Below are 24,494 nucleotides of genomic sequence, written 5' to 3'. Positions count from 1 at the left end.
AAATTGTGTCAGCATACCCACACACCTTCACACAATGCAAAGTGAAAATGTAATTACTACACTTCCCCTTTGTCAGAATCAGAACCCGATATAGAAACAGCATTATTGGCCAGGTTCATGTGCAACAGTTGAATTTTGACTCTCATTGTACAGACACAAGACTAGCAACGTGTGACACAATCATTTCTACTAAACCACTATCTACTCTATAGATGTAACTATATACCCAACGAAAACACTTTAGGCATGACTTTTCTCAGTTTTAACCACGGAGAAAACTTTCTCCATTGTTGATCTTGCGTCAGATCAATAACAAATGACTTGTTGTTTCATACGTCGGTGTGATGTGAAACATGCTCCCGCTAACAGTTCATGCAAAAGCAGGCCTTTAATTCTTTCCCTGAGGTGAAGACTCATCCGGCCCGTAAAGAGAAGAATGAGGGGCATTGTGCAAACCATCTTCGAGAGATGTGGTAGAAAAGTGTCACAATTTATATTTCCTGAAACAGGAAACATGAACTTTACTCTTCTGAACATGTTTTTGTAAGTATAACGGCACCCAAATGAAGGGAGTGTTGTTTTTTAAAAATGTTATCAACATTCTGTTTATGCTTTCTGTTTCATTCCTAAGTTGTTATGTAATCAAAAGCTGATCTGGTCAAATAACTCCTCCAGGGATTGATAAGGCCTGTTTATGGACTGAGGCGACAGGGAGTTAAGGAGGATTATATGTGAGTGGTCGCTGCAGTTATTTAGCCTACCTCCCTCCTCGTAGACACTGAGCTCATTCCACTATGGTTATTAGTTCAGCGCTGTGTCTGATTTTAGAGAGTGAGGCTGTTGTGCGAGCACAATTGAGATCCTTCTTTCTTTCTTTTTTTTTTTTGTTTAACCACATCCTGACTAATGATTACTTAACGCAATGTTCTGTCTCCTGCATTGTGTGCTTTTATTGGCTTCTTCTTCTTCCCCAGTCAGGAAAGTTGTCTTGTAAGCACATAATCTTTCCCCCCTAAGAGGATTCCTAACTTTTTATAGAGTGAAAATAATACCTGTTTACCCCCAAACCAAGGTGGGACTATAAAAAAAAAAAAAACAGAGAAGAGGAATGTGACTCTGGTGTTATGGTGGGAAAACAGTGCAGATATCTAAATGAGCAACAGCCATATCAGGGTAATAACGGCCATTTCCTCCTTAATTCATCCTGTGAGCCATGCAGGGAAAATGGTTGATTATCTCCCCCCCCCCCCCAACCACCTCCCACTCTCCCTCAAGATCCATTTAGTGGGACAGGCGCTTCCCTTGTCATGTGATCAGGAGCTGCGGTGTGAATCTGAGGACGAGGACCCCCCCAACCCCGCACAAGCTCCTCTTCCCCCGAAAGCACACACCACACACACATACTGAGGTCCCTGGCAGAAATCACTCCTGACACGAGTTCTCAACACACCAGAGGATCTCCAGTCAGTTGGGAATGACAACACTTCAAAGCAGTCATTAAGAGGTTCAGTGGAGAAAACATGCTGGATTTACCCCAGGGGAACCTAAAGCTATAAGTCACAGGCTACTTGTTTTTGTCTCCACTAAGAATCGGAGGATGGCACTGACTGTGATGACCCTGACGGATGCAGCGTCTTAGCCAAAACATACATGTTTTGTAACCTCGTGTAACCGCATTCAAGCAGTCACTTGAAAAATACTTATTTATCTGTAGAATACCCAAGGCCGTTTTGGAGAAATCTACCTAAGAAGATAGACATTTTTGATAAGAAAAGGGGATGCAAGTGGTGAAATCTTAGCAGCTTAAATATTCACCTACTAATAAAAACAAACACTACAGATTCCCAGATCCTCGGCGACTCTTCACGCGAGCACTTTGATGCCCGCCGCTTTCTGACATTATAGCAGAGCGTTGCAACACAGAATGTATATGTGATGGCAAACAGTGCGGCGTCTGTGTTTTCTCACCCCGCAGCCTGCTGAGAAGGAGAGGTCAGGCTGATTAGATAACTGTTGTGTACGCAGAGGAGCCTGCTGGGCCCACGTGAGGGGTCCCATCTCTGATACGGAGGACTCATAAAAACTATGATACTTAAGTGTACACAGAGCTTCATGTTATGGTAAGCAACAAGCTCATTGTTGAATGGGAACAAGGTAGAGACTCTTGGAAGTTACATCAGTTATTTAGCATGAGGAAGAGGCTTATATTCATGTTCTTAGAGTGTAAGTATTAAGTAAGAATTACATTTCCTTCCTACATTCAAATGCCCTTGGTGTCAGATTGTTGTGAAAAGCTTGCATGACCTTTGTTTTTACACAATATAAACTGCATTTGTACTGCTGTACCTTTGCCTGTTCCTCTCTGTCTCTGCCCTGACTTTTGACCTACATGAAAACAGCCGTGAACAGCTGCTCGTCTGATGTGTGTGCCGAATACACACCGTCTCACGCCTTCACACTTTTATCATAATTTGATCAGTGATATGTTCTCCAGAAGAGACGGTAAGATGTCAGAGCAGTCCTGAGGTCTCGGCCGTATTGTAGCTGTCCAGTCAAAGAGGCGTTCGAGGCAAAAAGCTGCCTGAGTGTGGAATAGGTCTTGTTTGTTTTCACAACAGCCTGGTCTTTAACCCCGTCCTTGACTTGCTCACATGGCCTGAGAAGCAGAGTTATAGGTGCGGTATGAATAAAGAGCCGCTGACCGACCCTCAGGCTATGTCAATAAAGTTAGAGCACCATGTGCTTCATGTTATTCACTCTCACGCTGTGTGCACTCCTCACTGATGGCAGATTACTTGTAAATTAGTCCACAGCAGGACAAACATTTCACACATCTGTTTTTCTAGCATACTGCGAGCAGGACTGGCTTTTTTTAATATTTACTTTCATTCAAATTAGACTTTGATGTAGTTGGGTTTTTTTTTTCAAACACTAAAAGGGTGTATTGTAATTTCAAGCTACATGACTGTTTGAATTATAATCCTTTGTTGATCAAAGGCATCCTGATTGATTGTGTAGCTGTACTGACTGTACTGTCCTGGAGAAGAGGAGCAGCCTCGTCTGTGAAGATATCAAAAACACCATGTTCTTGTGGAGGAGGAAACGGGATGATAAAATGGAATTCCTCTCTGGGTTAAGTTAAACAAAAGACCCTCCGCCGCTTTAAATCCTCTCTCATATATCAGTTTTATGTTTGATCAGACATCATTATGGTAAACAGAGGAATTACTCTGTTCTTTGCTTACTGCGTCGTACCACATTTACGTGCTTCTCTATTGAATGTTTGCCTGGAAATGTGAGTAGTGTGTTTGTCAGCTTCCCTTAATAAATACTTCCTCTCCTCAAGCACTGGTTGCCACACAGGAAGCTGACACTCCCCAGAGGGAGTCAGACAGACTCCATCAGACGTTCTACTTCCACTTCTTCCCCTCTTCATTTGCATGCAGGACAAACAAACACTACAGAAGAGGTTTAGCAGTTAAACGGTTTGAGGTCACACTTGCTTGTCGAGTGATCCCGTGATGTTTAAAAGTAGATAAACAGGTATTCTACCCAAAAAATATCTAGTTTAGGCCAAAATAAAGTATGTATTCCAGCATCAAGAGATAAAAAAAGGACAAAAGGTTCCAGATGCAATTGTTTGTTTTAGACAGTACATGACTTTTATTCATTACTGTATCACGAGTGCAGTAAGTTAAAGTCTGTCAGTGCATTCAATGGTCAATGAAGACAATGAGTCTAAAGAAATGCCACAGCAACAAAAGAGACACTTCTGTGACCTATATGTGAGTCAAAATTAAAAACAATTAAAAAAAACAGAGCCCTGTACAGTGAAAAGCTTGATATAACTTTATGTTAATTTAATAGATAATATTCTAAAGTTAGCACCAAAACTTACCGCGGAAATGTACAGATACACAGACACATGTTGCATTCAATATATCACAGATGTCCTGCTGTTCAGTGATCACATTCCCTTCCAGGTCACTGACGGAGTAATTGTGCTTAACACAATTACAGTATATTCCACAGGAAAGGGAAATTAGTAAGTAGTTATAACAGATCCACAGATGTGAACAAAGGGTCATGTAGCATTAATACTGCAGAGCCCAGGCTGTCATCGGCAGGCCCAAACATTCGCCCTGAGATGAAGATAATACTTCTTTGGCAGGTGCTTCAGAAAGCACTCCAAGAAAATCCATTCCCATTGTCTCAAGGAGGTTTGTTTTTTTCTATGGAAGGATTTCAATATCTTTGATGTTGAGTGTCACACTGAGGACTCATTGTGGAAGACTTTAGCTTTGATATTCTTCAGGCTGCAGTGCAGGTTGGAGCTGGTTTCTGACTGCAGGGCCTCGGAGAACTTGACGTCATACAAACGGCTGACCTGAGACTTCCTCTTGATGGAGTTCTGGATGGTCTCTGAGGTGAAGTAGTAAATAATGGGATCAAAGCAGCAGTTGGATACGGCAATGCAGAGGGCTATTGGGTAGATGGTTCGGACCACTGACTCCGCAAAGCATCCTTTTAAAGTTTTGGTGCGGACCAGAGAGTAGAAAATCAAGTTTACATTGTAGGGGATGAAGCAAAAACAAAAAATACAGAGGTGCACAATTATCATTCGCAAAATCTTTGTCTTGTTCAGCTTCCCCCCTCGACTGATGGTCTGGGGGCTACGCAGGGTCTGAAGCACCATGATGGAGCAACAAACGTTGAGTAGAAGAGGGATGATGAAGCCCACTGTCTCTATGAAGATCACCACCTTGGACAGGTGAGATTTCCACTGCTTGGAGGAGAAGTTCTCGAAGCAGAAAGTGGAATTGGAGTCATTGTTGCTACGTGAAGTGGTCTCTAACATGAACCCTGTGGGCAGACTCCCCGAGAGCACCAGCACCCAGACAGCAATACACACTATCTTCGCGTTTCTCTTGGTCCTGATCGCCCTCGAGCGGAAAGGGTGCACGATGGCTAAAAAACGGTCCACGCTGATGCAGGTGAGGAAGAGAATGCTGCCGTACATGTTGGTGTAGAAGAGCGAGACGGAGAACTTGCAGAGCACGCTCCCGAAAGGCCAGCTCTGGTTGATGAAGTAGAAGACCCTCAGAGGCAGGGTGAAGACAAACAGCAGGTCAGACACCACCAGGTTCATCATGTAGGTGGTGGTTTCATTCCTCAGCTTCAGAGAGCAGGTGAATATGTAGATGGCCACAACGTTGGTGATGAGTCCCACCACAAACACAATACTGAACACAGTACTGTACAGCGGGTACTTGAACCCATCGTTCTTGGTGCAGTTGGAGTTGTTTTCTGCGTCAGTCAGGAGGGTGTTGTTTTGCATTCTGAGAGACAAAGAGTGGCGGGATGAGGAGGTCTTTTGTGTAAAATCTTGATGATAAAAGGGCTTCCCAGAGCAATTAATTCAGCATATGTGGAGAGTTAATCAGAGACAGTCCTGAGCAAGCAATTCAGGTCATAGGAAGAAAGGTTTCTTTAAAACACAACTGTCCATGTAAGAAAGAACTGCTGCACATGGCTGACATGATTTCATCCCTTTGCTTGCTGTAGTCAGTTGGGGTTTACCTCATGTTGAAAGGACCCCTCCCAGAGGACAGAGATCCAGGCCGGAGTGTCCTCCCCTCCCCCTGCTCTGTCTCCGACCAGGCTGAACCCCAACAAGTTGCAGGCTGAGAGTACTTACTCAGATAAGTCAGTCACTTATATGTGTCTCTTTTCACAGAAGAAGTCCTCCACCGCCGCAAGCTGCTTACTCCACAGAAGTTAAGATGAAATATCCACACTCATATCCGTTAGAGAGATGTCCTCATGGCAAAATCCTTTCTCTTTGTCAAAACTCAGTCCTGTGTTTTTGTCCTTTTCAGTCCCAAAGCAGCAAAGTTGTTAGCTTTACACCTTTCACTAAGGTCCTGCACACAAACCACCAGACTTCTTCTCAGGAGCGCAACTGAAGCTGGAGTGGAGCTCGTGCTCTCTCTGTCCGTGTGTAACAATGTGTGTGTTTGTCCCCAGGGTCTGTATCCTCTCTCTCTCTCTCTTTCTCTATCCTTTTCTTTTACTCAATGACTGAGTCACTCAGTTTCTACTTCTCTCTCTCTCTCTCTCTGTGTTTCCTCAGTTTGTCTCTCCCTCTGACAGCCTCAAGAGCTTTGACTCAGCACACATCACGCTCAGACAGCTCTGGATCTCCTTTGTGCCGGTACCACAGACAGTTTTTGTACTTTGAGCTGGAGGGAGAGCAGCTGTAGTAACCCCTCCTACTGCCTCCCATCCAACTCCTCCTACTCCTTTGTCTGCTGCTACAGTTAAAGGAGGAATCCACCAAAACAACTCTGCATGTGAGAGGATTTATCACAATTTCACAAGCAGTGCACAAAACCAGCTGGACTGCCGTCAGTTCAGTAAAAAACACATTTTGATTTATGGGTACATATTTTAAAAAATGTTTAGAGCTACTCTTACTTAGTGAGGTGAGCAAAAAACAAACATGCAGTTATTGTCATACCATTAAGTGCTAATTCAATCCTTTGTTAAGTACAAATACACCTTCAATGTTAAACTATAACGCTTCTTTAAAGCTCCCGAGAGGAGTTTTTTTAGCTGGTTATGAAACAGGCCTCTATATGACCTACTAAAGCAAACATGACCAACAGATACAAGTCTGATTAATTAACCTTTTTATTATTAATGACTGAAACTGCGATCTCCACAGCAAAGACTCTCACTGAGCGATACAATTGACTTAAAATACAGCAGGGTGAGATATTTTTGTTAAAAAACACGACTTACACACGTACATGCCAAATCAGCACCAAAGTACAATTTCGTCCACAAGGGCACAAAAATTGCCAAAAACTGAAAGTTCCTCACAGGAGTCGCAGTGGATGCAACTTTCTATCTTATACTTTAAGGTCAGTTCTTTATGACTTATGGGTGTTATGCGATGAGTAAGAATCAAAAGCTTAAAATTGTAGAGATATTTGAATATAATACATGTCTTTAGCGGTCTGTGTTGAGGTGATCATATATCTATATTCGGCAAATAAAACACATTGATATAAAGTTGTTTGCCCCAACAGCTTACAGGTAAAAAATAAAATCAGGTCTGCCTTGACCAGCAGCATCATAAAATGCTGCTCAAACATTTCCGTATGACTGATAATGGTTCAAATATAGACCTGGTCTTATCGATTGAAGTACATTTTACTGCTGCTGCTGTTTGAGTGTCTTTACTTAAGTATGATTTTTAATGTGGGACTTGTGATGAAGTATGTTTACATTTTGATAGCACTGTTAAATCTTCCGCCCCTGTACAGCTTTACAGAGGAAAAACATAGGAAAACTCAGAGTGGCATTGTATTCAGATTGAACTCAACCTCTTCTCTTATCACTCAAGCTGTTCATAAGGACAGGAGGTCAAAGTGCATGAGAAGTGTCCAAAAAAACAAAGCATGAGGTGACTGCCTCCTCAGGTCTGATCGGAGGAAAAAGAAAACTGAACTGTCTCCTTGTTTTTTTTGACAGCCTGTGTGGGCAGCAGCCCCGCTTAAGAAGAACAGAGTTTCCTTCTGAAAGTCGACATCAGGAATGAGACAGAACAGAGAGCTTTCTCTTTTCAGCCACTGTCAGTCCATGCCCACAGCTTTCTCTTCTCTCTGCTCTGTATGTAGTGCTCAAGTTCTCCTGCAGAAGAAAGTCCCCTCTTGGCAGGCTGTAAAAACATTGGAGCTTTTGTTGGGACTGAAGTAGCTTAGTAGGGAGGAATGTAGAGTTTATAAATAATTAGTCTGAGACAAGTTGAAAGTTCCCTCGGCTTCTTGATTTGTAGTGAGGGAAACTGTAAACCTTCGAATGTGTCACTATAACGGTATAACACTGTCAAATAGGAAGTCTAGTACCTGCGAGGGTTTCCCCTTAGTAAATACAGACTTTGAGCGGGGGATGAAAGATTGTATCTCAGCCAAATCTGCACTTTCAAGTCCCATCTGAACTAACATTACTAATATTAGACGGCTTATTCACTTGCTTTTGTATTCATTACGATAATATTTCCCCTTTTGGAACTGACTCCAGTCATACAAACATGTGGGTTGTAGTTTAGGAACATGACACTGATCCAAAAATGGTTCATTTTGGACTTCAGAAGGTTACCAATAATAGCCAAACAAATGAAGGAAAATCTCACAGAGAATCAAAGAGACCGTGGGTGTTTAACGGCCACTGTGCCCCTCTTTGTCAGTTGACCACAAAATAAACATCATCAAGGCTAGAGTGAAATGTTCGAGGAACACAGAAAAACCTGTACTATTGTCTTTCACTCGCAAAATAGTTCCATCCAGCTCATAAAAACAAGCTCTTCACATGCAACTATGTGGTCGCTAAACAAAAGCATGTGCATGAAATCCCTGGGCTGTTAAATTTCTCACAATGCCAGGAAACTGTCTGGCACCCCCAAGGCCAAGACTGAAGGTTTTAAAAATAAAAGAGAAAAAGGCATGTGAAGGATAGCAGGTGACATAATGATGTTGTGTAATGATCATCAGTGGCCATCAGCAGTGTACTTGAAAACATGTTACTGGAAGCAAATGGCCTAGCGTTTAGGTTGTGACCCATGTATGTAGGCTATGATCCTCCAAACGGGTAGACCCCGGGTTCAAGACTGACCTGTCCTACATGTCCTTCCCCTCTCTTTCCCAATTTCCTACTCTACCCATTGTCCTGTCAAATATAGTAAAAAAAAAAAGCACATAATAAATCTTAAAAATTTCAAATATGATCACAAAGAATATTTTAAAATAATTTCTTTGATACAGCAAGTTTAACTTAGCAACGGTTGCCTAGGCTAACAGTTTCCAGGTTTTGTGCTAAGCTAAGGTAACTGTTAGAGGCTTCATGTGAGACGTGTGAATCATCTCAACCTTTGCAAAAAAGCAAACAACAGTGTAGCTCAATGAATTAAAATCAAAGGCTGTACATTAAGACGGACAGAATAAATGCAGCTCCTTGCAGCCTTCTCAACCGGATGAGCAGAGCAAAGAGGAGGAAAGGTGAGAGAAAAAGTAACCAAAACTAAAGAACACAGTCATCGAACTTTCCATAAACACGAGTGTCCGCTCCCAACCGACACGAGAATCTGTTCTGCTGTGGACTGTACCGACCTGGGGGATCTTTGGTGTTTAATCAGTGAGTGGAACAGAAGGAGTTTGGCTGAAGGTGTTTCTACCAACCAGCTCTCTTCTGCACATGTCTTGGTTACAAATAAGGTCGTCGGCGCAATACTTCAACACCCATCTTGGGGGTATTTTGGCTTCTCTTTTGTCGGCAGACGTAGATGGAAATCACGCTACTCATATCAAAGTGCAGTCATATATTAAAACAGAAAGCAGGTAGTTACATAACTTCTCCTTTAATAACCACACAATCAGAGCTTGTGAAACTTCCAGCATGTATTTTAAAAAACAAACCCAGCAGTAGCCACTTTCAGAAGCACAACATCTAGGCAGACATATTTCTTGCTCAAAGTAAACAATAATAGTGTTACAATTAAAACGTATGCTATCCACACGTGCTGTGCTGCATCACTGAAACATGAAAAATGAGCAGCTCAAATAGAAACGGCAAAATGTTACGCAATGTCTAACTTGGCTATAACACAGAAAGACTCATCGAAACTCAAAGGGCATGCTCGTGGTTCATTCTCTCATGTTCACATTCAAAACAAAACGTGCACAAACTTTGTGCTGGTGTCCACAAACAAACAAGTAAAACCAGCCACACACGACTGCGGTCCATATATAAACAACTGGGGAGGAAGTGGTGTAGGCTAGGTTAGGCTTAAAGTGTACAACGGCACCTTTGCACTTTCTTACTTTTCTTCAGTAGGGACAAAAAAAAAAAAAGATATGAGATCAAGTTTTAATAAAAGTATACTTCAACCTTGAGAGGGATTGTATCACATGTTATTTCTAGGGATGCTTCTTGACACTAATTTAAACACATGAGCTATGAATTACAAAGATAGTAAGGATGACAATGTTTCCATCTTTATCGTTGTCCTAAGGGTTTAATTTATCACAGAATAAAAAAGAAACCAAAAACCTGACATTTAAAAAACTGTTATTATGAGTGTGCTGCCGCTTTTCGTCTATAAAGGGCACGTTGCTCTCTCGTACACATACTGCCTTATCAACCTTAAAGCTTTTGGCTGCTTTGTTAAACAAATACTTCCCGCCTACGAATATTTCATCCTCCCCCACACAAACCACGCACTGCAAGTACAGGAAAAAGAAACTTACCGCATTGCTTAGAACTCAGAGTCTTCACTACTTCTTTTAACCTGTCATTTTTATTTTCTTCAGTGCCAAAACAGCTCTCTTCAAGTGATGAAAGTGTCAGTATGTATGTATGACATGCATCAATCCATTTATTTTTTTAAAATCAAATCACAACTGAAATGTACTCATTATCACTGGGAAAACTATTCTACAGTCCGAAACAACGTCTATCTGAGAGTAAGTAGAAGACCAGCAAGAATCTGGAATGCGAACAAGATCAGTGACAGGCACTGTGCAGAGAGGATATGCACAGGGTGTAAAGAACAGATGTTTTTTTGTTTGTTGTCATCAACAACATCAACAACAGGTTTTTCATCAAACAGTGTAAAATAAACTGTATGGATTGCATGTCCACTTAGGGCTTCCATAGCTAAGACTGACTATTGAACAATCTGAACTGCTTATTACTGAATGAGTAACAAGACAAAAAAGTCTGGTTAAAGACTGAAAGTAGAAGACACAGTACTCAGGACCAGAGTGTATGTGAACCAGTGACTGTTTGTCAAGGATCCTGTGTAGCTTACGTAAAGTCTTGTCGACAGTATGTTTGCCTTAAATTCAGCACACAGTGTTGCATGTAAGTAAATGGTATGCACCCTAAACCACAAGTCTTAGGTTAAGCTCTGCTTCATTGAAAACCAACATGAACAGGGTCGTCCAGTTTCCTGTAACCACCAGGTCAAACTCCATGTTTGGAATTTAAAAACCTCGCCGGTCGTTCCCCTTTTCTGGATAAAACTTGGTTTACATGAATTGAGTAAATACTTCACTGCCCAGAAATAGCCACGCAGAAGGTTTCATTTTCCAGCTTCATTCAGCGACATGTTTCATTGCACACTGTCATCCTGAGCTATCAGACTATAAAACTACTGATGTTAATGATGTCCTCAGGGGTAGAACAAGACAAACTGCATGCTTGAATAGCTGCAGAGTGGTGTTTGAGTTATTTCTGCGGGAAACGAAAGCCATTTAGTGTCTGTTTCACAGATAATCAAGAATGAAACTCAAAAAAGTGAACAAACAGCAAAAAACACCGTTGCGCAGGTGGGATGTGGTAGAAGATAGGCCCGCACACTTGCTCAGATGCCACACAAAAAAAGGGGACATTTGAGCAAGTGTGCGTTCCTATCTTCTGCCCTGCACCTACGTGATGTGTGTATAACTACCTCTCTTTTTTCCATGCAGGATGTGGTGACATTAATCTTCTGATCAATGAGTAATCCACACAGGAGGTACTTCTTAAGAAAAGACAATTCTGAACAAGAACATGTGCAGCTTTCCTCTATCAAAAACATTTCCCATGATATAAAGCATCATCACAGAGGCTGATGTGCTCTTTTTAACCTAGACTATGCCTCGAGCATCAATACTGTGGGCCATTCTGTATGTTCAATTTGAGAACGTAAATTATTCTGGGCTGTACTGAGGTTCAGTTTTGAGGTATTTGAACTTTACCTGAGCGTTTTTATTTTGTTCCACTTCATAATCCTCCGACTACATTCCCCCTAGTAAGAATGGACAATTTTCACAGCTGATGTTTTTTTTTTTACTTGCATACATTTTTATCAGCTAAAACTATTTATCATGAACTACTCCAAGCAGGCACATTGAACTGTTTCTCACAAATAAATGCACTTTGCTGCAAATTCAATTCACTTTTGCAATGTGTTCTGCTGTTCTGAAATAAAGGATCAACATCAACTTTCTTTTTACGTTTTATTGTGACCAACTGAAAGTGTAATTAGTGTCCCACTTTTATCACAGGGTAGAGCGTTTTGTAAACGGCAGAGTGCCAGTTACCGTTGGCAGCTGTTTGCACTTCCTCCTGTCCAACTGTTCCACTTGTGTCAGCCATGTTGAGTACGGGGGGGGGGGGGGGGGGACCTTCCAAGTCAAATACACATTCATTAAACATCATTTGTTTTTGGAGTAGCCATTAGCTGAACCAAGTCACTAAATTAAAGTCTGTGAGCTGCTGATCTTGGCTCTGATTATGCAGAGGCATTTTGTCTGAGGATTTATTTGAGTTGAGACTGAGAGGAAGTAAAATGGACACATTCTCTTACAGCCTATAAGAATAATTCAAAGTTCATGTTTAATACCCACATTTATGTTGGAGTGCTTTATCTTGTGAGTGTCTTATTCTGAGTGGATGATGATGATCATTTGTAACTTTCCACTTTCGGAAATAAACAGGCAAACCTCAGAGGTTTGGAAAGTGTGTCAGTTAAATATTAGTGTGTAAACTTGTGTGGGATTGTGTCTCAATGAACAGGTTCAAATCATTGTCACCTCTTCCTGTATGAATAACATAACGCTGACAGAAGTACGAGCTGCTTATGAAGTATAACTTTAGCAAGATTCAGCTGTTCACAATTCGCTGACTGGACAGGCTTTCATTTTATATCAAACATTTTTGGGGTAATGTTCAAAGGAAAATGTATCATAAATTCATGAGTTTGAAAAGATATTCAAGAACAGCACACTGCCCCCTAATGGCTGCTGGACTGCTGTGCTAAACTGCTGAAGGTAAAACAGTTCTAACTGGTAAAGAGTGAGAGAAAATCTTTGACTTAGGATTTTAAATTGTGAATACATGTACTACTTACAATAATTATTGACTGTGACACCACCAACGCCAACAGAAATAACACAAGGACCACATTTTGTAGTTATTGATTTTAATATATATTTGAGATTATCAAATGTTACCATTAACATCGTTGCTAGCAGCTTACACCATTTTCTGTACAAAATGAAAACACAGGCATTTGTAGTCATTATCAAAATGTTCGAAAAAAACCCAAAACAAATAATTGGCTTGTTAAAGGAAAAGCAATTAGCTAGATCCTATCTAGACGCATTAAGGAGTTTAATGTGGAATTCTCTGCTCACTATATTTAAAGACCTTGTGGTCCTATATGAGACTTGGGCTATATTCAACACAGCTGCTGTGTAATTACACTAAGCCTCTGTCATAATCACAAGGTGCTACCAGGGGAGACGTATAAAGAAACGCTTGTAAAAAGAACCGGAAGATTGCTGCCAAAATATAAACAATTTGAAAAAAAAAAAAAAAAAAAAAAAACAACAGACAAACTTTTGTAAACATTCCAAACTGCAATGACAGCGACTGTGAAATCAGCTGCACGTACAGTTTTACATCAACAACAGGCTACACAGGAATCCATTTTTATGCTTGTGTAAAACAGACACCAGCTGCTCAGATGGGTTTGATCTGGTAAACACGCAGAGGGATGTCCAAATCTTTCTATAAGTCTAACTAACTGCACTAACTTTCATCAGTCAGATGAAAATGACAGTCCAGCAACACTGTGCAAATCTTACAATAGAAAGTAACCAATGTTTGGATGGCAAAGGCGAGTAACTACAAATAAAACAAAAAGTTATGTAAATGAATTTTATCATTTATCAGATTAAACCTATCATTGTTTTCAAATAAAGTGTCAAGCAGAAGAACAGCTTGTTTTTTCCTCACGTAACACTGCTCCTCTATCCTTCTGTAGTTTGACATTCAAGGCGTCAGAAGAACGGAAGCAGCGCGGTCTTAAGGGTAACTCATGGCTGATTTGTTCTGGGCTGATCCTTCTCAGTATTTACTGCTGATTTTTGCACGTTTCAGTGGTATACTGTTTTCATTGTATACCATGGTATGAAACTCATTATGATTCCTTTATATTTTTAAAACTATGGTATTGAACTCTACTAATCTATGGCATTACGGTTTTGTGAAATTATCCTGCAGTGTTTGTTGAAGCAAACAGAACCCTTCTGTTTTTATTCCTTAATTGTCAATGTACCTGGTGAGTACATTAACAGTAATGATAATAATTAACTATAATAAACCAAATTACTAGGATGTTTTCTGAGGTAGTTATCATCACCATTGCGGCCCTACTACAGATAATGATAATGATAGATACAGTGCACTACAGTACATAATGGGAATTGATCATTAGTGTCACTTACTGATAAAGAGCAGCCTGATGGAAATCATCGTCATGCCATGAGCCTAAAATTGAAATACATTATCAAAAGTGTTCAGCTTTTAGGATCGGTCTGTTTATTCACGTGAACAAACAAATCTGAGCATTTTGGATTTAAGAGAGTGGATAGAAAGAGGACAGCTATGGCACATCTTTCTATTCAACTTCACAGCTGTCTGCTTGTGACTGACAGACTGACTGTTGCAACCCAATAACCACCAACGTTGACCGCTGTGTTTGGTCAGTAACACAGAAGCATCGGTTAGAGGGTGTAACCTGAAACCGTTTGCCTCTCCGGTGCTAACATCCGCAGCGAAAAAAAAAAGGCTTTGAAGTACTGAACAGCCTGGTGTTTACTTTGGTCTAGGGTCAACTCTCAGGACCTCAGTGAGCTTAACCCTCATTGTGTTGCATCCAACAGGGGTGTTCTAGTCAGTTTTTGAAGGCCCCGTAGCGGCTGGCTTTACTAATGAAGTTCTTGAGCAGGTCGTGGTCCATGTCTGCAAAGGCCTGGGTCTGCGTGACAGCTGTTAGGTGGTTGACGCAAAACTTGAAGCAGAACTCCTCCAGATCCTAAAAATGAAGAGGGCTGTCTGATCAGTGCTGAGGAGTACAACTGACTAGCTACTGAGAAGGCCCCCACCACCACGGTGTTTGACTGTGTGCCAGGGGCTATGAGCTTACCCGCGCCTCATACTTGACAGCAGCAGAGAGCAGAGTGATGGCGTTCTCCTCAGAAATGCCCCTCTTGATGGTTTCCTGGCACAACCTCTTCAGCCTCGTCTCTCGGTAGAACGTGGCCAAGTCTAGCAAGCCTGAAAACAAAAGAACAACAAAACAGGTGAGAGTGTTCCGGACTCCTGCACGGACTTGTTCCAGAGCTCCTCAGTGCTCTCACTGGTGGTCCGTGTGAGGGCTTACCAATGGCATCCTCTGGTGGCAGGTTAATAGTGTCTGTGTACAGATACTCCAGAAAGGCTCTGTACACCAGGTATGAGAACTGGTGAATTTCTATGGTGTCCTCGTCTGTTTCATTCAGCAGTGCACGGAAATGCTCACACCTGGAGAGGGAGGGAAAGGAGCGGATTACTTACTGTATATGACAGCGTTTAAGATAGCACAGCAGTGATTCAGCATGTTAGCCTGGTCATTACATAGTGACTCAGAAAGCAGGAAAAAAGAGATATACATTATTTAATAAGTTAGTTAATGAGCTTTAACGTGCAAAATCGTAGCTATGTTCTTTTTTTTTTTTTTTTTTTTTTTTTTTTTTAAAGAGGGACACTGAGATGTCTTATTTCTTTCCTTCTGTAAATTCTGTGTGTCTTGTGTGTATTTAGCTGTTGTAGCTCAGCGTGTTTGCAATCATTTGTCCTCACAATCTGTTGGATTTTGGTGTAAATCATGTTCTTCTTCCAGATTTCTTTCTATTGGAGTCCAAAAAGCTTAGCATCTTGAAACCGTTAATTGTCTTCTTTAACACGTGTCAAGGTAAGAATAAAATATATTATTCATATATTCTCTGGAGATTACTTAAGATTCACTCTAATTCAGGCACTTTGCCAACAGCTGTAGCCCTCAGTCTTTTTCCATATTTGTTCCTTATGAGCCAGAGCATTATGAACACTCATTACCATGTTTTTTTTTTCATCTTGAAAATCCCCCCCCCCCCCCACTGGTAATCTCTACTGCCTCAGAACACAGCCTCTCTACTGTTTGTTCTCAGGACATGGTTAGAAAAAACAACCAGTTTTTTTTAATTCTCAAAGTGCATCTTAAACACATCGTTTGCATGTGATCTGCGCGTGCACTGAGGTTGACGTCGCAGACAGTCTGGCTCCGTCCTTCTGACAGTGCAAAGAGCAGGGGACTGGAATTTAGATACTTTGTGTCCAAGTGTGGTTATAAAAAGAAAAGCGGAAAACAATAGGTCTGTCTTTGCTTCCCCCTGACATTAACAGGAAAGACGAGGAAACCCTGTCCCACAGACGGAGGTTAAATTTAGGCAACACATCATCCAGTGTGCATACATTTACATCATTACCACAGAGGGAGATGACTCCTTGTATTCATGTTGAAGACCAATGCCGGATGTGGATGCTTTAATTTTATTTTTCAATAATTTTCCATTATTTTTCCATAATCAGCCTTCAAACCAATTTTCAAATGTCAAAGTGTATTTCTGTTACCATGGAAATTTCAGTTTGGTCGGTCATGACAAAGCACTCATGACTGTGAAAAATAAACTCATGTGACCAAAATGAAAGTCAGGATGGAGAAGTGGGCTGCTCAATTTAGGAGAATAGGAGTTCTTGGCTGAGAATAGATGCAAGGAAAGGAGAAGAGAGGCTAAAGAGTGGCTAAATAACCGAGATGAAAGCCTGTAGACAGATTATTTTTTAAAGCTAACCAGACACACAGAAACTATCAAAGTTTTGTCTATAATTGTACAGCCATGGAGTTGTTGTTGTGCTTGGCTTTTCTGGACTTCAATTTAATAAACCTTTTTGAAAAGAAAAAAATATATATGAATTTGCAAAATAAACACAATAACCAAGGAGCAACGGTTGAAGATTATAATTTGGACTTTGGGCATCCTTGTTTTCTGTACCTGATTTTCAACAGGGCTTTGTGAACGTGGATACACTTCCCATCAACCAAGAACTTCAGGTCTGAAATCTCCGGGCTGTCAAACTCTTTCTTCAAAGACTGGGCCACAGTCAGGTAGTCATCACCATCTGGCAAAAAATAAAGAAAAGTCCTTTTTGCTTCATTTTCTTCTAATGAAAAATTACAGGAAAATATTTTCTTTAATACTGTAAGGACCGTCATAAAAGCTGGATAAGACTTTTTTAACATCCCTCCAACAACTGAAGTGTTTCTCTGTAAGGATGTAGCACCTATGTAAAGGGTCCTCACTCACATTCTTCATAAAATCAAATCAACTAAATAACGACTTCAGGCGCTGCAGTATGACTTTATGTAGTTCTCTTGGTGAAAAAACTCAAATGAATGACAAATTCAGTAGAAGTACCTATGTGTCCCTCTAGAACTAGAGATGAACAAGTTACAGCAGACTGGAATAGATTGCATTGATTTGAGCTGTCCGTATTTCAGTGGCTTTTTAGTTTACTGATTATCCAGAGGAGATGATTGATTAACTTTATAAAACAAAATGTAAACACAGAGTGAAGTTTCCAAAGCACTTCAAATGTGATCAATCTGTATGGTGTTTGGTGTGGACAGGAAACAGACTTTCCTGTTTGTTTCTTGGACCAATTCTTGGAATTTGTGTCAACAGACGTTGTCCACTTCATGGCATGATGACCTCTCACCAGTGACAGGTGAAGAAAAATGAACCCACTGTAAATATTCAATAAGTCTGAATCCCACAACTTTTCTTTTCTTAATTGAAATCTTTCCATTCTGATCATACTCTTACCTACTGAGAGGAGGTGCCACGTGACTGCTGGTGTGGCAAAGCAGGCAAACACATCGTCAGTGGTGCTGAAATGGGTGAGGTGGGGGCTGGCCACAGCCTGCCCACGACACTGACCCCACATCAGAATCTGCCCACTCTGGGTCTTGGCAGCTGACGTGTGACTGGTGTGACATGCAGCCACCTCCACCATCCTAGTCACAAAAACAGAATTAAACATTAAGTAGTACTCATGAATAGTCTTCTCATGTAGTCTGTGTGCTGTAGTAATGTGGCTGGTAAAGAGAAAAAACAGCTTTCTATCAAAAACAAAAGAAGCCCTAAAGAACAAAAGAATCAGATGTCCAATGAGCATTTCTTAGCTTTTAATACTTCTCCAATATCATGAGTCAATGTGGTGTTAAAACATTAATGGCTTAAAGGAATGTATCACCTATAAACATAAACATCCCTTCCTTAGGGTCTTGTCATGTAGCTCTCAGTGACTTGTTGTGATTGCAGGGAGGAGTGCTGCATATTGAGGTCTAAACCCAAGGTGCTTACCTCTCCTTGTCTGTGTTTATCAGAGTGGGGAGAGCTTGGTTACTCTTATTTCCTGTTCCCAACTGCCCATACGAGTTGGCTCCCCAGGCGTAAACAAACCCTTCATCTGTAAGTGCCAACGTGTGTGCATATCCACAGGACACCTGTTTATGGAAGGACGAGTAGTATTAAGCTGAATGTTCACTAAAATATATAAACAGAAACACGGCGAGACGGTTCACACCAGGCTCTTACCTGCACGATGTTGACTCCTTGAAGAGCAGCGATCCTGCAAGGGGTCTGCTGATTTCCATTGTTGCCCAAGCCTAGTTGTCCATTGCAATTGTAGCCCCAACCATAGATCTACAAACAGGGGACAAATCCAGCTTTAATCAAGGACATTGGTATTCACTTGTATATATATATATATATATATATATATATATAGATTGTACCAAATGTATAATTGTAAACATACTGTAACAAACTGTATAGATATAAGGATTGTATAAATATATAAAATGTAAATATAGTACATCAAATTGTACAAATAGATATGTATATATAGATATATGGATTGTATAAGTATATAAATTATAAAAAATCATAGTATATCAAGTTGTATATATGTTTGGAAAATCATTGGATTGTAAATATCAAATATAGTATCATAAATATAGAATAGCAAATTGTATATAGATATATTGTATATATAGAACACAGGAATTTAATTTAATAAATATTAATTATTGAGCTGTGGAAAAGGGGTAGGATTAAATAAGTTTTATACTTCTTCCTACTCCTTTTCAGGCATATCAATTGAATATATGTAATTTTCTTTTTCTTTTTTTGTGAAATAATTTGAACATTGTTTTTTGTTTATTGTATTTTCGTGCTTTTCATTTTGTTTTGTATTTTTGATATGTTTGATTTTATTTGATATGTCTGAAATAAATTTAATCAATCAATCAATCAATCAATCAATCAATCAATCAATCAATCACTTAATAGGAAAACGTGAGTTGATTTGTTTTAGAAAATTGCTTTACCCATATTAGTGGAAGAACAGGCTTTAAATGGGTTGGAAGTTATCATTTGAGATAATTAGCAACATAGAGCACTATTTCCCTTCTTCATGCAAAACTTCCACAAATTCATGTGACCTATTACCTCTCCATTGTCCAGTACAGCCATAGAGCAGAGCTGACCGCAGGCTATGTTAACCACCACTTTGTTCTGCAGGCAGCTGCTGACCCGGCGAGGTGTCGGCTGGTTGGCAGTTGAGCCTGAACCTACTTGGCCTGAGTTGTTGTAACCCCATGCGTAGACCTGAATGCAGAGATAAATGTCCATGGTCAACAGAAAGTCACAGACTTACACAAAGAAACTAATGACAGAACACAACTCATGTTAGTTTACCTCTCCATCAGTCGTGAGGGCAATACTGTGATGTGAGCCACAGGCCACTTCGGTCACTCTCTTGCTTAGAAGGTTGGTGGACACGAGGGCAGGGGTCAGTCCATGGTTGGTGGTCCCGTTGCCCAGCTGGCTGTAGCCATTATGGCCCCAAGCAAACACCTCTCCATCTACACAGAAGCAGGGAAACTTTCATTCATGTTGCCTCAGTGGTTAATATTTAATTTACAGATAACAAACAGTTGACTTCACATGGTTTTCAAGCCGTCGGAATAAAATGCACAATCTTTGTTCCAAATATTAAAATGTAAGCACCATCAATATAAACCTGGAATCTAAATGTAAATCTGCTTTCATTGTGACGTCAATAAAACAGGTCTTGTAATAGAATAACTGATGATGACAACAAGTAAATCAATGTTTGTGATGTTTCCAGATGCTGTTAAAGTTTTGGCTTTACCTGTTATTTGGGTTAAACAGAAAATGTATGAAATCTTATTGGTTATTTAACAGTTACATTATCTATGTATGTATTCCTCATTCTATGGTCAAGACTAGATTGGACCAGTCAGGCTTGCAGAAATTGTCTAATGTTTGACTAGTTGAGCTACAAAACACAAAAAAGCCACCTCTGGAAAACACAGTTATAGTTGAATGTAGAGAGGCAAACCTGCCACTTATAACAGACTTTTGTTTGTTTTTAATGAAAAGATTTTTGATCATGTATGACCAGCAATGACACAGCATTACCATAAATCCAGACTCATTTACATGTGCCATATTCCTGATGATATAACATTCCTATGCCTCCGGAGTGACTCTTCCTTCAGGGACAAATACGTGTTCTGAACTGGATCACCTGAAGTAGCGATAACCACATGTGGTCCTGTTCCGTAGCTCAGGGACACAATCTTCTTTCCACACAAGACATCAATCCTGCGCGGCTCAATAGTGCTCTGAAGGTCTCCGAGACCTAAACAGCCACTGCAGTTGGTGCCCAAAGCAAATACCTGTGAAGAGCAAAATGTACGGATGAAATGGTGCTCGTGTCAACAAATGATACATGAATTTATCATTCTCATGTTAACTGATAAATTCAGATAGCAAAGAAAACATGTAATATTAAGTGAGACGATACACTATAGGAGTCAACTTATATATATATTTTTTAAATGTGCCTCACTGATACAACTATCAAATCTGTCTTAATTGCCTGAATAAATAAATTGTCTACTTATTTAAATTCCCATCAAAATGAAGCATTTTTGTGTGATTATGTTTTTTAGAATCTGATTTCCAAGAATATTTGTGAGCTTTACCAAGTAATATAGTCTAAATGAATGACTGTGCAAACATGAGAGGTGAATTATTAGAATGTATCTGACCGTTTCAAATCCATCAAAAATATTTTTTACACCAAAACTGACTGCTCCAAATCATATCCTGTTTGGGCCACAGGGACAAACATATGAGAGAGGGTGGAAAGATGAGGCATGCTCTACACCTCTCCACGGGATAAAAATGGAGCTTGCCCGGGTATTAGGCCTGTATGGCTAAAGATAGCCTCATTCTATCTGCTTATCCCTGAAAATGGAACTGCAACCTGTGTCAGTCTAAGAGTGAGAGGCCTGCAGCATTGTTCCATCAAGTTCTCAATAAAAAAAATATGAAAACTGTCTAATGAAAGGGCAGCCTATTAAAACCAGTCACACATTTCAACGTAAACAAGAGGATTAAATCATCCTTGCTTAAAGCCCAGGTCTTACCTCATCATTAACTGTGACATACAGGGCTTCATTTGCAGCACTGCCAAAGACACAAGCCTGCCGGATAAGCCGTAGCTCCTCAGGAGGAAGGAGGGCAAACACAGGCCACTTCCCCACGTCCAGCATACTACTCAGCTGTGAAACAAAGAGAACAAACACAATTAAACAGATGTGAAAATCAGTCATCCGGGTATTTTGTATAAAAACAAAACAAGTGGGAATTCACTTTTAAAGTGGGAATGATCAGAAACAAATATATTTAGCTTCTTTATCTAACCTAAGAATTCACTTTAAGTATTGTAAGGTTAAATAAAAGTCTCAGTCAAGCAAAAAGTAAGCATGTGAAGTTGACTTGTTCCAAAAAATGTGTGCTCTGGTAAATACCATTTCATTGAATACAAATACTGCTAATGTACAGAACAGTTCATTAAAATAACTATACGGTATATGGAAAAATCACAGGAGGCCCTAACTTGATGGGTGCCAAAACAAAACACGTTATAGAGCGGTAATAAAGTCTTCCTTTTCGGTCTGTATAGCAGCAAATCCAGAAAGTTAAAATAAGGGCTTCAAAAGGTTTTTCTAAACCCGGGCACGGAGCCCAGTTTTGTAGACATTAAGATTAAAACACAAGCTGTCGACTGAGGTAAACCCATTTAAATGTGTGACGAGAAGAATGAAGTCCAACCTTAGGTCACCTCTACATCCTTCTTTAAACCATATGTAAAGCTGGGCGCAATGTTTCCAATACAACAGTCATATTATAGGTCAAGCCTATAATTATGGTATAATTCGACCTCAGGGTGGTATATCCATCTTATAGTGGTATATCCATCTTATAGTGGTATATCCATCTTATAGTGGTATATCCAGTTTATAGTGGTATATCCATCTTATAGTGGTATATCCAGTTTATTATCCAGACTTTTTTTCCAAGTCCAAAATGAGTTAATAAAACTTACTTTCCTTCTCCATGCACACATTACTTTTACATACAATGGTCATATATGAAACACTTCAATTGTCTCTTTAAAATGACTTGTTTTCTAGAAGTTCCTGTCATAGTTGTCAACATTATTTTGTTTTTCAGTGCACCATAACATGAAGTAGAACTTAGTATGAACCCAGATTTAATGAACAGCAACCTAATTTAACAGCACACCGCTGTATTGAGGAGTTCAACCCTTGAAACCAAGAAAAGCCGAAGAGGACACAAATAAACATCACAAAACAAAAAGGGCGTGTTGCATTATAAGACATGTAGACAGGGTTTGCCGGAAAGCAGCAAACATGTTACAAAAGTGTTTTTTAACCAACTGTCTAAGTGTTACACTGACAAAACTATTAAGCTAAGTTAATTAGCGTACAGTGTTGTTGCTGTGAGCAGCTAACAGTTTAAACTGTAGACGTTACCTTGCTGTTGTTCTAGCTAGTGTTTTGTCCGCGATGTCGTTTTCTATACCCTGCACACTCAACCATTTGCCTTTTTTCAGCAAACATATTTGACGAATCAAGGTGCTGGTGGGCTCATCTCGGGGGAAATGGTGTGACTTTAGCGTCTCATTAAAATGCACCTTGTTGTAGTTAGCTTGGATCGCTGCACAAACCGAGCGACAAAAACACACGACAGTCTTACTTCCTGTACTTTGGTGGTGCGTTCACTGACACTCGGAGCTGGGAGGCTTCAATACCTAGTATAGTATTGTACTGTATACAATGCATGAAACAATTTTTAAATTAAAAATAAATAAATAAAATGCATTATGATTAGTATTTACATTTAAAAGTCCCATTACAGATTGATTTACCCACTTTATGTGAAGAACGGAGCAATAACCCTGATTAAGACACGATTGGAAACCTTCTAGTGAAGAGTTTCCTATATTGCGAAATTATTTTGCTGCATATTTAAATTACATTACCTACACTTTATTTATAGGCACCTTATTTTGTTTATTCTTCCTCAGTTGAATTTGATGCAGATGCACTTACAAGGCTGTTACTCTGTAACCATTTAGATGAGTCATGTTCCCTTTGCCATCCTTGTTTTCCTTCAAAGTCAACATACCATAATATTGCACGTCTGTATTGGAGACTGTTCTATAAGATACATAAGTCAAACACTTGAGGGTACATTTTGGGAGTCTGTTTCCATGTTTACAACTTACATGCTCTGTTCTTATTATTCATGGAAACACCTTACTGGATATAGAAGACTAAAAAGCAAAAAGTAATGATATAGCAGAGAATAAGACCCAGAAACCATCAGTTTTCTCCAAGGGGCCATAAGGGAATTGCACATTGTACACGTTCGTTTGATGAATGTAATGGAAGAGGACTCCTTTATTACTGCAAATTCATCAAACTAATTTGTCAGTAACAGCACTGTACGCCTTTAAAAAGTCCAGCAGATGGAGCCATGGATAACTTAGTCTTAATGCATATCCGTGCATGACACCTTGCACGTATGACTGCCAAAGCTTTACATCTTTATTCTTATTTCAATTACGTGGTATGTTAATAAGTAAATGTGTGACTTAGAAAACACACTGTGGGGTATAATCACTAATATGCCTATTACCAATGACATTGTTTCCCATTTTCCTATTGCACGTTTGGATTGTTAAATAAATCACAATATGCACATGTGTGTGCACATGTGTGTTTCTTGGATAAAATAATATAACTTACATTTAATTGTAATGCTACTAACCGTAATGCGGTCCCTGAAACTTGTTGTTTTTCTGTCCCCAGAACTGTGTGAATAATAATTATTTTCGATAAAAGATTGCGTTTTAAGCGTTGTTATGTTCAATTGTCCAATTAAAAAAATGCAATAGGCCTATGTGAAAATTATTTTCAATCCATTAATGCCATGTTTTGTTATCCATTCTTATTAATTCTCAGCAATGAGAGTTTTCTAACAGTAGGGATACATCGGGATAAATATGAATGAAATGACCCTTTAAACCCTTTAAATCAGATATTACGTTAT

General features: G+C 39.8%; 2 protein-coding genes across 2 annotated transcripts; both read right to left on the bottom strand.

Annotated features, from left to right (window-relative positions):
• Window positions 1–3,636: 3,636 nt before the first annotated feature.
• lpar6a (lysophosphatidic acid receptor 6a) lies at window positions 3,637–6,235 on the bottom strand. The gene has a single exon (XM_061046949.1). The coding sequence runs from the start codon at window positions 5,336–5,338 to the stop codon at window positions 4,268–4,270; it is 1,071 nt and encodes a 356-aa protein (XP_060902932.1). The 5' UTR covers window positions 5,339–6,235; the 3' UTR covers window positions 3,637–4,267.
• Window positions 6,236–13,013: 6,778 nt separating this feature from the next.
• rcbtb2 (regulator of chromosome condensation (RCC1) and BTB (POZ) domain containing protein 2) lies at window positions 13,014–23,154 on the bottom strand. The gene is made up of 12 exons (XM_061046948.1): window positions 22,913–23,154; window positions 21,500–21,634; window positions 20,593–20,743; window positions 19,737–19,903; window positions 19,488–19,646; window positions 18,573–18,680; window positions 18,339–18,481; window positions 17,799–17,989; window positions 16,968–17,094; window positions 15,278–15,417; window positions 15,041–15,171; window positions 13,014–14,929 (listed from the first exon to the last, which is right to left on the bottom strand). The coding sequence occupies exons 2-12, from the start codon at window positions 21,623–21,625 to the stop codon at window positions 14,789–14,791; spliced, it is 1,584 nt and encodes a 527-aa protein (XP_060902931.1). The 5' UTR covers window positions 21,626–21,634; window positions 22,913–23,154; the 3' UTR covers window positions 13,014–14,788.
• Window positions 23,155–24,494: the final 1,340 nt, after the last annotated feature.

Source organism: Labrus mixtus, chromosome 9 (assembly GCF_963584025.1).
Source record: "Labrus mixtus chromosome 9, fLabMix1.1, whole genome shotgun sequence".
Classification (NCBI taxonomy): Eukaryota; Metazoa; Chordata; class Actinopteri; order Labriformes; family Labridae; genus Labrus; species Labrus mixtus.
This window is presented reverse-complemented; position numbering and strand designations above follow the sequence as displayed.

Excerpts from the sequence above, each read along its gene's own strand:
- lpar6a (XM_061046949.1), bottom strand. The coding sequence starts at position 5,338 with ATGCAAAACAACACCCTCCTGACTGACGCAGAAAACAACTCCAACTGC.
- rcbtb2 (XM_061046948.1), bottom strand. The coding sequence starts at position 21,625 with ATGCTGGACGTGGGGAAGTGGCCTGTGTTTGCCCTCCTTCCTCCTGAG. Across the intron at positions 18,482-18,572 it reads AAGGAGTCAACATCGTGCAG|GTGTCCTGTGGATATGCACA; the intron begins GTAAGAGCCTGG and ends TTCCATAAACAG. Across the intron at positions 17,095-17,798 it reads GTGGCACCTCCTCTCAGTAG|ATGGTGATGACTACCTGACT; the intron begins GTAAGAGTATGA and ends ATTTTTTGCCAG.